Source organism: Pristis pectinata, chromosome 3 (assembly GCF_009764475.1).
Source record: "Pristis pectinata isolate sPriPec2 chromosome 3, sPriPec2.1.pri, whole genome shotgun sequence".
Lineage (NCBI taxonomy): Eukaryota > Metazoa > Chordata > Chondrichthyes > Rhinopristiformes > Pristidae > Pristis > Pristis pectinata.
The window spans coordinates 49,606,914-49,622,769 of record NC_067407.1 but is presented as its reverse complement, the minus strand read 5'-3'; the positions used below and the strand labels follow the sequence as shown (position 1 = coordinate 49,622,769).

Here is a 15,856-nt window from a genome sequence, read left to right as displayed (position 1 = left end):
GTAACATGGATAATTTAACAAGTAGCATTTACTTCTGATCAATAACTAAAAATCAACATTTTGCTGTTAACACCAACATAACGAGACAAAGTAATCAGGAGCTGGTGTTGCAAAAAGAGGTAAAAGCAAATTGAAATTTATTCTTAGAAAAATAAAATTTATGCACGAGCATAAATCACTAGGTGTACCAACAACTGCATTATAACATTTAGCGTATGGACACATACTTAGATCTCCAGACAATGTCAACCATATCTTTGGGATCTACAGATTACACATTTTCCAATAGGACGTAATGCACAGTTTGGAACACCACTGACCAAGTATCACAGAGGGAATCACTCGATTATCATGGGTTGGGAAGAAATTGGATTTAAAAATGATTAGTAATATTTACATTTTAGATTGGAGAAAGGGAAAGGGCCATAGAATTAGGAATTCATGGTATAAATTATGAATGTAATTTGATAACATTAGTGTAATGTCTATATTGCATGATTCTTCTTTTCACTTAAAAGATTAATACTCATTACTTTTAAAGATTGGTATCCTAATCTACTAAAGGATATATGCAAGTAGCAATATTAAAGAATTCAACAATCTGCAAATTTATTATACCCACAATGGGCTTTGCAGCAACTTCATGAGACTAAACCTTTTATTAAATTAAAAGAAACTACCAGGGGTATACTCAGAACAATGTTTGATTTGTTTACAGACAACAGTCAAACATAATGGAACAACTCAATGCAGCACCAACAACTGGAAGAGAAATTCAAATGGAGTAAAGTGAAAAGAGAAGTGACTAATATTAAAGACTATGATCCATTATCGTAAACAATAAAGTGATTCTTGCCTTGGTCAATTCCTAAATATGTTGATATCAATTCAAAACAACTAAGCTTTTCATTTCAACTCTGAATTGCACGAAAGCACATTTCAAAAACTACACACCGTCTTTTAGAGAAAGAGGAAGAGAGCATCAAGTCAGTTTCCCAGTCATCATTGGGGTCATAAAATATGTCCTCCTCTCCAGAATGCCTTGTGCCCTGTTGGGGAGAATAACCAGAGTGTCTCTAAATTTCAAGGAGTAAACAATGACACAAAACAGAATGTTATCTCCCATTTTATTTCAGGATTTTGACCAGTAGGTCATAGAAAGACATGGAAAAGAGTTGTACTTAAATATGAGCTTTGAAATCAAGTGTACTGTATTTATTCAAGTGTAAGATGAACTACTATGACAGATGGAATACACATCTCCCCTCTCTCCTCTTTCTGCTTTCCCCAGGAACCACGCTCTACAACTCCCTGGTGCACTCATCCCATCCCTCTCCTCCCTGGCACTTCTTCTGCAAACATAGGAGGTGCAAAACATGCCCTACACTTCCTCCCTCACCACCATCCAGGGACTTAAACAGACGTTCCAGTTGAGGTAGAGACCTTCCAGTTAAGATAGACATTCACTTGCACCTCTTCCAACCTGATCTATTGCATTTGGTGCTCATGACGTGGCCTCCTCTACATTGGCAACACCTAGCGTAGACTAGTCAACCATTTTGCAGAGTACCTGTGTTCTGTCTGCAATGGCTATCTGGAGCTTCCAGTTGCATGCCATGTCATCTCCCCTTCCCATTCCCAGAGTGACCTGTCTTATCCTTGGCCTTCTCCATTGCCATGGCGAAGCCAAATGTCAACTCAAAGAACAGTAACTTATATTCCAATTGGGTAGCCTACAGTCCAATGGCACAAACATTGAATTTTCCATTTTTTTTTAGGTAACCTACCCCCCCAACCACCCCCCCCCCATTCCTCTCTCACTCTCACCAGTTCACCTTAGTTCTCTCTCCCCTTGTTTGTCTTTTCCATCTCTCCATTTGTCTGTCTTTTCCATCCCCCCTCCTCCCCCCCACCCTTACCGAGACTCATCACCCTCCCCACTGGTTTTATCTGCCATCACCCACACACCTGGGTTTTTCTCCCTTAGTTCTTATTCCCACCCCCCACCTGGTTCCATCCATCCATCAACCTTCGCTTCTCTGGTTCCACCTATCATCCTCTATCTCCACCCTTCCCCAACTGGCTCCATCTGCCTATTTTTTTCTTATGTTTCCACTATCACCTACCAGCCTGTCTCAGCACTCCCCCTCTCCCGTCTGTCTCCATCTGCCCATCATCCCGGCCCTCCCCCTGTCTGGTTTTATCCATCACCTACCATCCTCCATTTCACCCCTCCCTCTCACTTCTGTGTACTGTCCATCTGCCCTCTACACCCTCTGTTCCAATTCAGGATCTCCAACTGTTAACTATTTCTTTACCCCCACAGATGCTGCTTGACCCACTGAGTTCTTCCAGCAGTTTATGTTTTGCTGAAGGCGTGGAAGGCCAGCAAGATTACCCAGGACAGGCAAGTACAAGTGGGCAGGCAGTTAGAGCGGCAATTGTGGGAAACATGTCAGATCCAGCACGATAACATCAGTGAGCTGATTAGTCACAAGCTGCTTATGGGAATATCAATAACTCAGGTCTTAAAAATCTAAGTTTAACTATGAATGGTCCAACATTGTAAAAACGCTCGAGTTCCTCAATGCTGAAGTACATACCCAGTGACGTTAATCAATCAGTCATTACAAAAATGCTCATTTCATAGACCAAAGCAGAATAACAAATCAAATATGCAATCAAATACAATTTTTTCCTTGAAGGTAATAAATCAACCAGAGTTTAAAACGGATGCAATGCTGATGGCTATCCTTTTCACTCCCAAATTATTTAAACTGGGAAAGGCAAAGAAGAAATCTGTCTCTGCAGTTGTTACAAATCTATAAGGGAATTACATTATGTACAAAATAAAGTTACTGCCCAATAACTACCCAAATACAAACATTTATTTACACATCTTTTCAAAACTGAGCTTCAGGAGAGGAATAAAATATGAAGAAAAATTACTGCCAAGTTATAAATTGTCAAATACAGGTGGAGTGGAAAAAGAGCTTCAAAAGCAATATATTGTGAAGTATTTTTTAAGTCACAAAATACTGCCAAGTTCTTCTGCAAAGCTTAATATATGCTCAGACATCTTGCAGTGTACAAATTATGTTCAAAATCAAAATGAGGTATTTAAAAAAAATCCACAGTAAAACACCCATTGATTAGACCTCAGCTAGAGAGAGCTAGATACAACATTGAGGCCCAAACTAATGGTTAATGACATTTTAATTGCTTTATCAGAACTTCTCCAGATTCCTTTTTTATGGGTCATGAATCATTCATGGCAGGCACAGGGATACCATGTAATTTTTGAAGAATTTACTTTATTTTCACAACACAGTTTATCAAGCCACAATAGCAATGGCACAAATCAGAGGAACAGCTGCACGTCAAGCAAAAATTGGAAAAACTTAAATCAGTAATATAGTATTGCATAGAAAGCTTTGACAAAGAATAGAAAACTGGATAATAGGCACAAAGTGAATACCTGTCAATTAATAATATATAACACAATAGCATGTGCATTATTCAAACATAGCAAAAGAAATCTTAAATAGTTTATTGCTATCACACTAATTTGGCATCACTACTCCAGAAAAGACTAAACAAAATCAAAGTTTATGATTGATTCTCCTTTACAAAAATGCAAGCTATGTACTTCAACATAAAAACCTGCACACACTCGCAAAAGACGTTTGTGCATTTGATTCTAATTAAATAACTTCATAACTGTACCCAGCAGAAAAATTGTTTAACCAAAAAGGCAGAATTGAAAATTAAGAATCTAAAGAGTCAACAAAATAGGTAATTAAAAGTAAAGTAAAGTAGAAGTGAAGCAGCACAAAAGGGCAAGAAAGAGAATGCAACTCAGTAAGCTTTAAATAAAACAGAAAATAATACACCTTTGTACAGTTCTCACTAAGTTTTAATTCTCTCTCTACAGTAGAACACAATATGATGAAGTGCCAGCATGTTAACATCAACTCATAACAAATTCACATAGCTTTAATTTTAAATTATAAAATGGAACAGTATAATAAACCTTGAAATAAAGTCTGTTCAAATCTGAGGCTTGAGTTTTATTTTATCATTTTGGCTTCTGGATCAATCTGTCTAATAGATCCCAGTGACCTGAAAATCAAGACAATCAGCAGGCTTTAACTGTGAAGTGCCACAAGGTGGCTGCTTGTTTGTTTTTGCTTTCTGCTGACGGGTCCATATTGCCGAAAAATGATTGCTGTTCGTCTTAGACAACAAAGACAGTGGTTGAATTGTTGAGACAGATATTCTAATCATTAACAACTCGACCACAAAGCTTTACCTGACAGAGTTCTCTCATAGCCGCCAACTTGCATTCAAATTTGTCCAAGCTCCAGAAAGTGCTTATGCCCAACTTAGTATTTTTAACCTGAACCTGAATTGGAATTTTCAGGCTTTCATTTTTGTTGTCAGGCTCGTGTCTGCAAAACAAAAAATCTGTACTGTATGACCATTCAGCAAAAATAGATAACCACACCCTTATGATAGGCCACAAAATTCTAAAATTTAACTCAGAAGGATTCTGACCTGTTGTGAAAATTAGCTTTGTTGCAATGAAAAGCCACTGTTAGATATTATAAAACAGCTGTTTTTCCAAGCAGTGGATTAGGTTGGCACTCAAAGACATTTTAGTCCAGAGAGCCAAGAAAAGTGGGTTATGCTCATGTCTCCCAAAATCAGGAAAGTTCCAGTCCTATTTATTTTGCTACAATAGAATGAAGAGAACAAACTTGCCCAGTAGATGGCAAGATAAAAGATAAAACATCTGCACTGTGTACTCTCGAAAATGACATGATCAAAAGCCTCAGAGCTGGACACTTCAATCATGACTCAATACAGTTCACACCTGAAGCCATGCTCCTGTATTCAATCCTGCACTGCCCTGTTCATTAATGTACACCCATCCTTATGGAACTACCTTAAGTCTTAATCTTCAAACATCTCAAATTCAAATTCAACTAGTGTAATCTGGCTGTTGCACATATCCCACAGGCTCACCATTTACAACAAATTACACAAATACATCTTAATGTGCTGGTGACTGCCCCCTTAAGCCATTTGCATTCACGCTATCAGAGATATTGCCTTTGCTCCATAAATCTCTCCTCCATCTTCTCTCCAATTAAAAGCTGTATTTCTCACTTTTCCAGTTCTGTCTAAGGGTCCTGGACTCAAAACATTAACTGTTTCTCCTTCTGCAGATGCTGCCTGACCTTCTAAGTATTTCCAGCATTTTCCATTTTTATTTCAGATTTCTAGCATCTGCAGTTTTTATGATTTTAATATCAAATTGTAGTTGTTACTTGTAATAATTGTATTAATCCATCATTATGCACTTTGTGGTTGATCACCCAAAACCAAAAATTGCACACTGGAAAAAAAAACATGCTGATGCTTTCCATAAAGGATGCACAAATCAGCCATTTCTAATTTTAAAACAAATTCACATCAAATTTGCTTTTTTTTTAAACCCCCTACTTTTAAATGGGCTGCAGGTTATTACAAACAACTGAAGAGAAGCATTACTTTTTTCCTTGCATATTAGTTTTAATATTACACACAAAGTTAAAAAATAAACACAAATGCTTTAAATTCTGATGAAATTGCTACAAGCTCAAATTTCTTAAGCTTAACTATTACCTTATCTGTAAAGGAAATGTATGAATGACCAGATATCCAGATTTTATACGTGAAGGCTAAGGTACATCTTTGCTCAGTCAAGTTTAACCAACTACATTTAATTGAATTCGAGCAATGCAGATATAAACAATATATATATATATACACAAAAAAAAATCAGACCACACCATAAGCTAGATAAGAATGCATCATAATAATAATGGCCAATTAATAATTTCCTAATTCACATGTTTACAATGTCAAGCAAAAAATTACAGCAATAATTTGAAATGAAAATCATCTATCTTAGAACCATAGAACAATACGGCACAATACAGGCCCTTCGGCCCACCATGTTGTGCCGCCCTTCAAACCACACCTATGACCATCTAACCCCTTCCTCCCACATATCCCTCTAACTTAAATTCCTCCATATGCTTATCTAAGTGCTGTTCAACAATAAGATAATTGTCTATTTTACATGGGGGGGTATTTTTGGCAATACTGACCTACTGAAAACAGTGTGCTTCCTCAAGTTGCTGCTAATGGTATTAGCTTCCTGGATCATCATTGAAAGCTTCATGGAGCTCCAGTATGAATGGCCTGAAACACAAAATAGGAAATAAATCAATTAGGCCTGCCATGGAAAATACACAAAACATGTGCTTCATTGTATTCATAATATAAAAGGGGATACAAAGAAGGTCACAAAAGGGACAAAAATTGGATAATTGAATTTTTTTTTATATTGACAAACTTTCTTTCTATGTTATAAAATTGTTTACAGTATCATCCTTCATTGTGAGAAATGCATCTTACTGCTCCTCCAAAATTCCTACTTTCTTACCCCAAGAAGATATCCTGATATGTCTTTGTGGGGTCTAAAATGGATAAAGCTGGCCTTGTACATTTGTCCACTCATCAAGTCTAGGATTTCTTCATATAGTTGCACACTCACATAGTCTACAATTGCCAGTTCAAGCTCTTATTTTTGCATGGTTTAAAATACATGGAATGCCTTACTTTAAGTATCGTGGTTTTTGTTTTAAAAAGAAAGCATTGTTTATGCTGTACTCCACTTTCTTTAACTTTCCAACAAAATTTGTTACCATCAATAGTGTACCAAAATATCTATTGCCACTTATACCCTTCTTGTGCTCACATAGTTGAATTATTTATAGTTTTGTAAAGGAAGAGAAGAAAAGTGATTTGAAACAGGTTCTGAAGAATGCTAACCAATTAGAACCACATCCCACATACATCCAAAGTACCAGTAAATAATAATTGTAACTGACTGCTGCAGGTAATACTCCAGAGGGAAATACAAAATGAAGTTGGTGCACTGTTGAGAAAAAAAAACACTTGAAATTAATGCATGCAACGAGACAGGAGTGCAAGCTGGTTCTATATCATCAAATGTGCAATGCAAGCATCACTTCAAGTTCTCCACTGAATAGCACACAATTTGAGATCATGGCACAGATAGGCATAAATAATTTGAGCAGTCACTGTGGGCAGCACAGTAGTGTAGCGGTTAGCGCGACACTATTACAGCACCAGTGATCGGGGTTTGATTCCGGTCGCTGTCTGTAAGGAGTTCGTATGTTCTCCCGTGTCTGCGTGGGTTTCCTCCCACATTGCAAAGACGTACGGGTAGGTTAATTGGGTTTAAAATGGGCAGCGGGACTCGTTGGGCTAGAAGGGCCTGTTACCATGCTGTAAATAAAATCTAAAAATTAAAAAAAAATTTAAAATGCAACATACTTGTACATGAAGTAATATTTTGAGCCTCCCATCTCTTTTTTTGTTCTTGCTGCATCCGCTCCAAATCTTGTGCCATCTTTCTCTTCTCTGCCTCCAGAGCATCAAGGAACTTTACATGTCGTATATTATGATCTTCCAGAGCCTGAGAGAGTATTTTAGAGCACAACTGGTTAAGCCAGCAACCAGATCAAAAGAAATCAGGTACTCACTCTCCAAAACACCCACCACTTACCTCCAGTAATGGCATTAAAATAACACTGATGATGACTGTGTGATGAGAAACCCAAGTGAGACTGTGGAAATTGCATATTTAAATTCTGAGCGACCAGTAACCCAAGACAGACTAGTGTGGATTCTGAGCCAGTTTGCTATTTCATGCTGAGTTGACCAATCCTGGAAGGCTTCCAATGACAGCCACAGCACCAAAAATAGCACTACATTAATGAGTGCATGTGTGCAGACATTGGGATAAGGCAGTATAGGGCTGGATCGTGAGGTAGAATCACCTACAAGTAGTCTCCTTCAACGTTCACATCTGACTAATAATCACTTGAGTGTCATATGTGTCAATGTAACCTTAAGTTTTTTTAAAAAAGAATGAAAGAAGGAAATTACCAAGAAAGTTAGGGGAGAAAATACAAGAGAAGTGTGCATAATGTGGGACAGATTTGCCCATCACTCCCCATCCATACCAACACTGCAATGCTGCAGTCAGAACCAGCAGATTAGTCTGGGTTACATCTACGTGAACAAGGCATCTATAATGACCTATCAGCACTTACGATGTCTTCTGATACTGAGAACATAATGGTTAAAGGCCATCTGAAGATACAAGATACCTTCAGCTAGAAGTCAGAATGTGTCAAAAATTTAAAACCAGAAACAGTGCTCAACTCAAATAAAATTCTGAATTATTTAATTTCCTTGCTTTTAACAGTTAAGGATTACAAGTTATGCTACATATTACAAATAATCTCCTTTCCACTGCAAAAGCAAATCACTTTTGATCAATGCAGATCATGGGTCTCCATTGCAAAGAAAACAATGTTTTGATTTGCTGTCAAACTCCCAACTATAATCCAAATCCCTAATGTAGTTTTCTACTTCTGTTTACTTGCTTATAGTAAATCTTGATTGAAAAACCGAAAAATTATTCAGATGGCCAAATACAAACTACAATTTAAAAACATTAAAAAGCAAATCACGTCAAATGAAATAAGATCAGAAACGGTTTCAGTCACAAGACAAATAAAAGGGTTCTACTGCAGACAGTGTTACCATTTTCCAAAAAAAACAAAAATGGAGTAGGGTTGTAAGTCTATTAATCATTTAAACATTTTAAAATCTTATTGTACCTGTCTTGTGGCTGAGGCCTCCATTTCGAGGCGTTTCCTGTTCATCTCCAGTTCTTGTTCAAGTCGTCTGTTTGCTTGCATCTCCTTTTGAAGCTGCTTTTTGACATTTTGCAGCTCTATTTCTTTCTTTTTTCTACTTTCATTCACCTGAGCAGTTAAGTAAGATTAGCTGATGCACAAATTGATTAAGTTTTCACACTGATAAAAACTGAATGAAGTCTGAATAAAGTCTGCAACACTCATTCCCAGTTAGAAAAAGTCAGACAGAACTTCTTGAGCAGTGACTAGTGGATGAACACTAAGTGCTATTAGGTCAGGATATATCTGACTTGCCCAAGCCAAATGTTCATTGCACTATATTGTAAAGGTCAGAGTACATGTTAGTTTTAAAAGACAAGCAGTCCATTGGTACAATTATACCCAAGTTCCATTGAACGCCAAATTGCTTTAAATTATTTTTCAGTGTCCTCTTTATTTGTATCAATGAAATGACTGCTGTGTATTCATTTCACACTAAGACATTAGCTATTGTTACTCCCAATCCCTTGTCTTTTAATTTGTTTATTAACTTCTTCTCGGACACTGTGTTGAAGGCTCCTAAAGGTCCAAATACACAACACTGGATCCTCCACTATTCTGCAGGTTGCAATTTCAAAGAAGCTCCAACAGATTTGTCAAATGTAACTTCCCTTTCGTAAATCCATGTTGGTGGGAATGAAAGCTTAATTAATGAACAGTGAAGAGAGAAGGAATAAACAGGTCATTTTAGGAGACAATAGCTGATGGGGTGCTTGCTGTAGGGATCAGTGTGGAGCCCCAACTGTTCACAATTATACCAATTATTTCAATGCAGGAACCAAAATAAAAACAGAAAATGCTAAAAATACTCAGCAGATCAAGTAGCATCTGTGGAGGGAGAAACAGTGTGAACATTTCAGGTCAATGCTCTTCCATTGTGGAAAAATGTGAAGTCGTCCACTTTGGGAAACAAAATAGAGATGTACAGTATTTTTTAATGGCGAGAGGTGGAATATATATTGGTGTTCAAAGGGGCTGGATCCCTTTGTCCATAAATCATTGAAAGTTAACATGCAAATACCAAAGCAATTTGGAAGGTACATGATGGGTTGGCCTTTGTGATGAGTGGATACGAGTAAAGATTTCTTACTGAAATTACATAGGGCCCTGATGAAGTCAGCAGCAGTGTGAAGGTCCTGAAAGAAAACAACATGAACAGCAATAACAGAAAATGTTGAGAATGCTCAGAGGATCAGGCAACATCCGTGGATGGAGAAACCGTGAACTGTTCTGTTAATATATATCAACCCAAAATACTAAGTGTTTTTCTCTCTCCACAAATGCCATCTGACTTGAATGTTTCCCACATTCTGTTTTTTTCTAAAAAAAACCTCCCAGATTTCCTGTATGAACAAATGATAACCACATTAGAATAATAAAAGAATTACCAATTCCTTTTCAAGCTCTCTTATTTTATTTTCATACAGAGATTTTTGACTGGATAATTCCTCTTGAGCCATTTGTTTTGCAATTTGGATACCTTGCATCATCTCTTGCTTAGCTTGCAAACGTGCCTCTTCGATTTCGACTTCAAGTCTGTAAATACAATTGCATGAAAATATGGAGTTGCAAAGCTATTAAAAATACTGAAGTAACATCAGCTTTTCACTTGCAAAATAAAATTAGAATAGCACTCCAGTCCTCAACTCTATAGTCTTAAATTATACAATATGCCAAAAGAAAATGAGTGGTAAAGTGTAATATTGTGAGGTCAGAAAACCTGTTACAAGGTTCCCCAAACACCTTCTGGTATTTAACTACCGTGCTTTTCGAAGTTGGATTGGCTATCAACTCATCGTTAGATTTTATATGATTCACAGTGCAAATCAACATAGTGCAAGGAAATTTATTCAATTAATTTTGTGGCAGCATACAAATAGGTTTAAATATTGACACACAGTTCACAACAATACAACATTACCAATTTGGTCCAAGTGGCTGACAGATGCTTATCTATATATCTTTCTAGGCTTCAGCTTGCCTATCCTTGGCTTTATAATTATTGTTTTATCTGGAAAATATTACTCTAGGGTTTATCACTGTGTTGTTTTTAACCACAGCAGTTTTGACGACATACGTGTATATTTCACAGCAGTCCATTAAGTCAGTCTCAAATTCTCAAAATGTCTTTATGGTTCAGTGTTACTGGTGGTGACATAAATTAAATGTGACCTGGATAAACTAGCTGTTCTTTGCTGCTCTTGTTAATAGTAATGCCAACATGGCATTTTAACAGATCTTATGCATTTTGCATGACTTCACCTCATCTATTTTTCGAAGTGAAAAGGAGGTCTGAAACTTCTATGTGGTTGTAATTTGGTGAATTGCAGTATTCTACAGCACCCAAGTTACTCATTGTTGCGTTTATGAATACATAAAACTGTAAGTTAAAATACCTGCAAGTTGCACAACACACTTCCATATTAGCACAATTTCTTGATAACATCTAAATAAATGCATCTTCTCTCTGATCCATTGTCTTTCTGTTTGGATAACCTTCATTTCACATTTTTGTCTTGACTTTTTTTTCTCTTCCTTTCATAGTGGGTTAAGAAACTTACATTCATCTAACTCCCTCTTGTGAATAACACAGCTACGCCTTTCCAGGAATAAGGATTTCTCATTAATCACATACAACCTGATACTCATCTATGTATTTTAGAAGCAAACTTGATCAATTTTCAAAAAGAACTCAGCATTTTGCCTTTCATAAAAACCTCTGTATGCCTTAAATTCGTAGTTATACAATTTCAAATACATTTCACATTATTTCTCAAGCAATGCATTATTCTTGCTTTGTTATTACATTATGTGTACATATATTCATCAAACAACATTTTCAACCTGAATACTTACCCAATTTATACCTAATAGTCTATTACTATAAAATATTCTAACACTCATCCAAAGTTCATTAAAAACAAAATAGATGTGCAGGTTTGGTACATGATAGAGATTTTTTTGTATTTTGTATAACTCTAATTCACCCATTTTTAGAGCTATGTCTAATAACTGAGAGAATTGCAGAATTCTGCTGCACAGAGAGTTTATTTACAGTTGTGTTCACAACTGCATCATCACTTCCTCAAAGATCCATTCACTAAATTCCATTTCTCATAGAGTCAGAGTTGTACAGCACAGAAAGGCCTTTCGGCCCAACTCGTTCATGCCTACTGTAATGCTTATTTACACTAATCCTGTTCGGCCCCATATCCCTCTACTCCTTTACTATCCAACCATCTGCCCAAACGCTTTTTAAATGTATTTGTATCCACTTATACCAATTCCATTGGAAGCTCTTTCCATATAACCACCACTCATTGTTTCTCTGTGCTTTCCTCACAACCTTTTTATTGTTTTTCTAAATATTTATCGTTTCCTTTTAAATAAAGGTTTTGCTTTCTCAGGTAGAGCATAACACATTTTAATAATCATCAACCATCTGCATAAAGCATATCTCAGCTAACCACAGCTACATCTTTGAGCAGGTAATCTTGGGGATGGTTATTGGGGAGGTGGATTGGAAGAGGAAGAGAGATATTTTTCTCATATTTATCTCAACCAAATCCTTCAAATTTGTATCTGTCATATCTCAATCTCTTTTGCAATGTGGAAGGCTAGTTTCTGTGGCCTTCCTTTGAGGTAATTTTGTGATGTTGGTTAGCAACTAATTTACACACAAGAGAATATTATATGTTGTCACAACATTCAGTGCTCCCTGGAGATGTCTCCAGGGCTGTCACTTTTTTTTCCTGTTCAAATCATAAATATGTATGACAAAACGAGGATTGTAGACCCAAGTTTATTTCTGATACTGAGTCAGAAGGAAAAGTAAACAAAAAAGAAGAAAGCAGCAAATTATAAAGGGAAAGGCAGATTCTGGTATAAACTTGCCTTACATTCCCTTTAATTTAGAAAGCTGAGGGGTGACTAATTGTTTTCTGTATTTTCAAGTACTATTTCCTCTAGTGAGGCAATCCAGAACAAGGGAGCACAATTTTAAAGGCTATTAAAAAGAAAAAGTACTTTTTCCAGACATAAATTAATGGAAAAATAGAACTCTTATCAGGTAATAGAACCTTGCTCCAATAATATTTTCCATATGGGAGATTTTTCTGTCATGTAATTATGTTATGGAGAAAAAGTACACATCAGAAATTATCTTATTGAATGCTAGAACAGGCTCAATGAATTGACAGCATTCTTCAGTTTCTGTATTACTTCTCATCATTGCTGCTACTATCTTGTTGGATCCCCTTCAACATGCTCTTCATATCCTTTACATTTTCCTCAAATTAAACATCAAAAATGGAGAATATTCTAACTCTCAGTTTGTATACATTCAGCATTACCTCTACTCTTGCATTTAAAGATAAAACCAACAAGATTTGTTTTTAATATTCACAGCTTGATCAATTTTTCTCCCACATCTAAGAATGGCATTTCAAATCCCCCTCATCACCATACTCTTCTCAGTACTAAACATTTGCCATTTAAAAATACATTCTTCAATTCTCCTATCAACTGCTGTTTCACCTTCAACATTTCTGCGAGAGCGCGTGAGAGAGAGAGAACAGGCAAGATGACAGAAAACTTTCTTAAAACAAACTTCCCAATAGTGCTATCGTGATAAAGTTTATATATTCACAGTCAATGAGCTTCCTCCACGGCATTTTCGTAAATACCTTTTGAAAATCCAGGTGTGAATCTTCAAAACTCTGCATTTTTTCCCCCCAAACACACCATTTAGTCACTACTAAATATGTCAGACTATAAAGTGTGTTTTGTAACCCACATCTTTCAAAACAATTATTAATCCTTTATTACAACCACTGACAAAACTGGTGGAACTCTTAACGTTGAATACACAATCAGCCCAGATGGGATGCCAAAGGAAACTGGAAAGGGAACAGGGGAGACTGTTTCATATCACATGTTATGGTATTTTGTCAAAGACCAATTTAAGGCAAAAAATAAACTGAGTTGTTATCTTAAATTAATTTTACTTCACCTATTTCCTAACAAAAATAGTTTCAAATACAATAAATTTTCTGAACTCCCGTTGGATCCAATTTTCATTGCAAGTAAAATCACAGGATACTGAATGGTACCAAACTCTCACCAGTTATGAGTCACAAAAAATGCAGTTCTCCAGTATGTATGTGCACATACATATACAACATATACATAAAGGAAATATAACATTAACCTCATCTAGTGGCAGGGCTGATTAAACAAGTCCAGAACATTGCAAGGAAGGAGAATTCAAAAATTAACATATTTACTTGTATGTTTGAGTAATTATAAAACTTAACTCCCTTATTGCACAATTTTGAAAACTGTAAAATATGGGGTAAAAAAAACCAAACTGCTGGATGAATTCAGTAGGTTGGGCAGCATCTGTGGAAGCAGAGGGATGGTCAAGGTTTCAGGTCAAGACCCTGCACCAGGACATTGCATGAGTCCTGATGCAGGGTCTCGACCCAAAATGTCAACCATCCCTCTACCTCCACAGTTGCTGCCTGGTCCGCTGAGTTCCTCCTGCAGTTTGTTTTTTTTTACTCCAGATGACAGTATCTGCAATCTCTTGTGTCTACATAAAAAATGGGGTAGTGGACATTATAATGCAAGTAGTTTATGATGAGAAAAATTTCCATTGCTGTTTCCAAATTTCAGTCAAAAAGGTTAATTGTCAGTAAAGAATGCATCCATTTTTAAGCAGTTCAAATATTTAGAAATAGCTGTGAGGATTTAGTTTTACCTTGCCCGTTGAGCTTGAAGAAGTTCATTTCTCGCAAATTCAAAGTCTTTTGGAGCATCTCCAAGGAGTGCATTCCCAGAAGATGCTCTTTGTCCACTCTGAACTTCCAATGGATGATTAAATTTGAAGTAATGATCTCCACCAAGTATTACTCTGTCTCCCTTTAAAATGTACAATACATGTTTATAATTGTACTAAACATCTTACTGCAACTGTCATATTTTCTAATTTAAACAAACATTTAACCAGTCCACCCAAATTTATATGATCAATCCTAACCAACACCCTGGTGTTCTCCTCCCACACACATTCACCTGTCCATCTAGTTTTCTTCTCCCTTTGTTTATCCCTTCCATTCCCTGTCCCCAGCAGTTCCATCTGCCCATGTTCCCCACACACCCTCTCCCTCCACCTAGCTCTGCCTATCACCTACCAACCTCTGTCCCACCCCCTTCCTCCACCTGGTTCCATATGCCCATCATCCCCTCTCCATCTGGTTCCACCCCCCTACATATTGCTATATACCATCAATCTTTCAATTTCCTTCTCACTCCTGATGCAGGGTCTCGATCCAAAACGTCAACTTTGGATCGAGACCCTGTTTGACCAGCTAAGTTCTGTTTCTGTCCCACTTTCAGTCTATCCTACTTTCTATTCAGTATTTCTCTCCATGCCAATGACATTTAATTCCCCTTCCTGAAAGGATAAGCAGATAACCTATTCTGAAGCTCTTTTGTTGTGTTTTTACCCCAAAAGTCCATGGAAAGTTATGGGTGAAAAAATCTGCGATATCTCTCAAGAGAAACGGCACAATTTTGAATCAATTCAATCAAGAATACAGCTTACAAAGAAAGGTTGTTAAGTTAATGATACTCCATTCGAGTTACTTACATGATGCAGCACCATTGACTCTGTTATAAGGTGTCCATTGACATAGGTATTTGCATCTCCTATTGGTGCAATGCTAACTGCACCTTTTAAGCTATGTATAACACTGTAAGAAAAAAATGCATGGACAATTTTAATGAAAAGATTATACATTTAATTACTTTCTGAAAAACAAATTGATAATTAAAAAACACATTAAGTTCTAAATCAGCCTAATTTCATTCTCATTTTCATAATGCGCTTTCCAGGGATTTTTAAAAGAAAATTTAAGTAAATCAAGGTTGCCACTTCAGTGTCAATATAAAACAAAGCACTGTCCCTTTGGGTTAAACCTAGATGAAATCTACCAGTTACTTAGCAA

The 15,856-nt window shown here is 36.6% G+C and overlaps 1 protein-coding gene across 1 annotated transcript in view; it reads right to left on the bottom strand.

Moving 5' to 3' along the window:
• Positions 1–15,856, bottom strand: part of kif14 (kinesin family member 14) — a 68,655-nt gene that overhangs the window by 25,440 nt on the left and 27,359 nt on the right. The window contains 8 exon segments of the mRNA XM_052010766.1: positions 955–1,049; positions 4,313–4,451; positions 6,159–6,252; positions 7,414–7,555; positions 8,769–8,915; positions 10,235–10,382; positions 14,608–14,768; positions 15,499–15,601. Of these exon segments, the coding sequence (XP_051866726.1) occupies positions 955–1,049; positions 4,313–4,451; positions 6,159–6,252; positions 7,414–7,555; positions 8,769–8,915; positions 10,235–10,382; positions 14,608–14,768; positions 15,499–15,601 (1,029 nt within the window).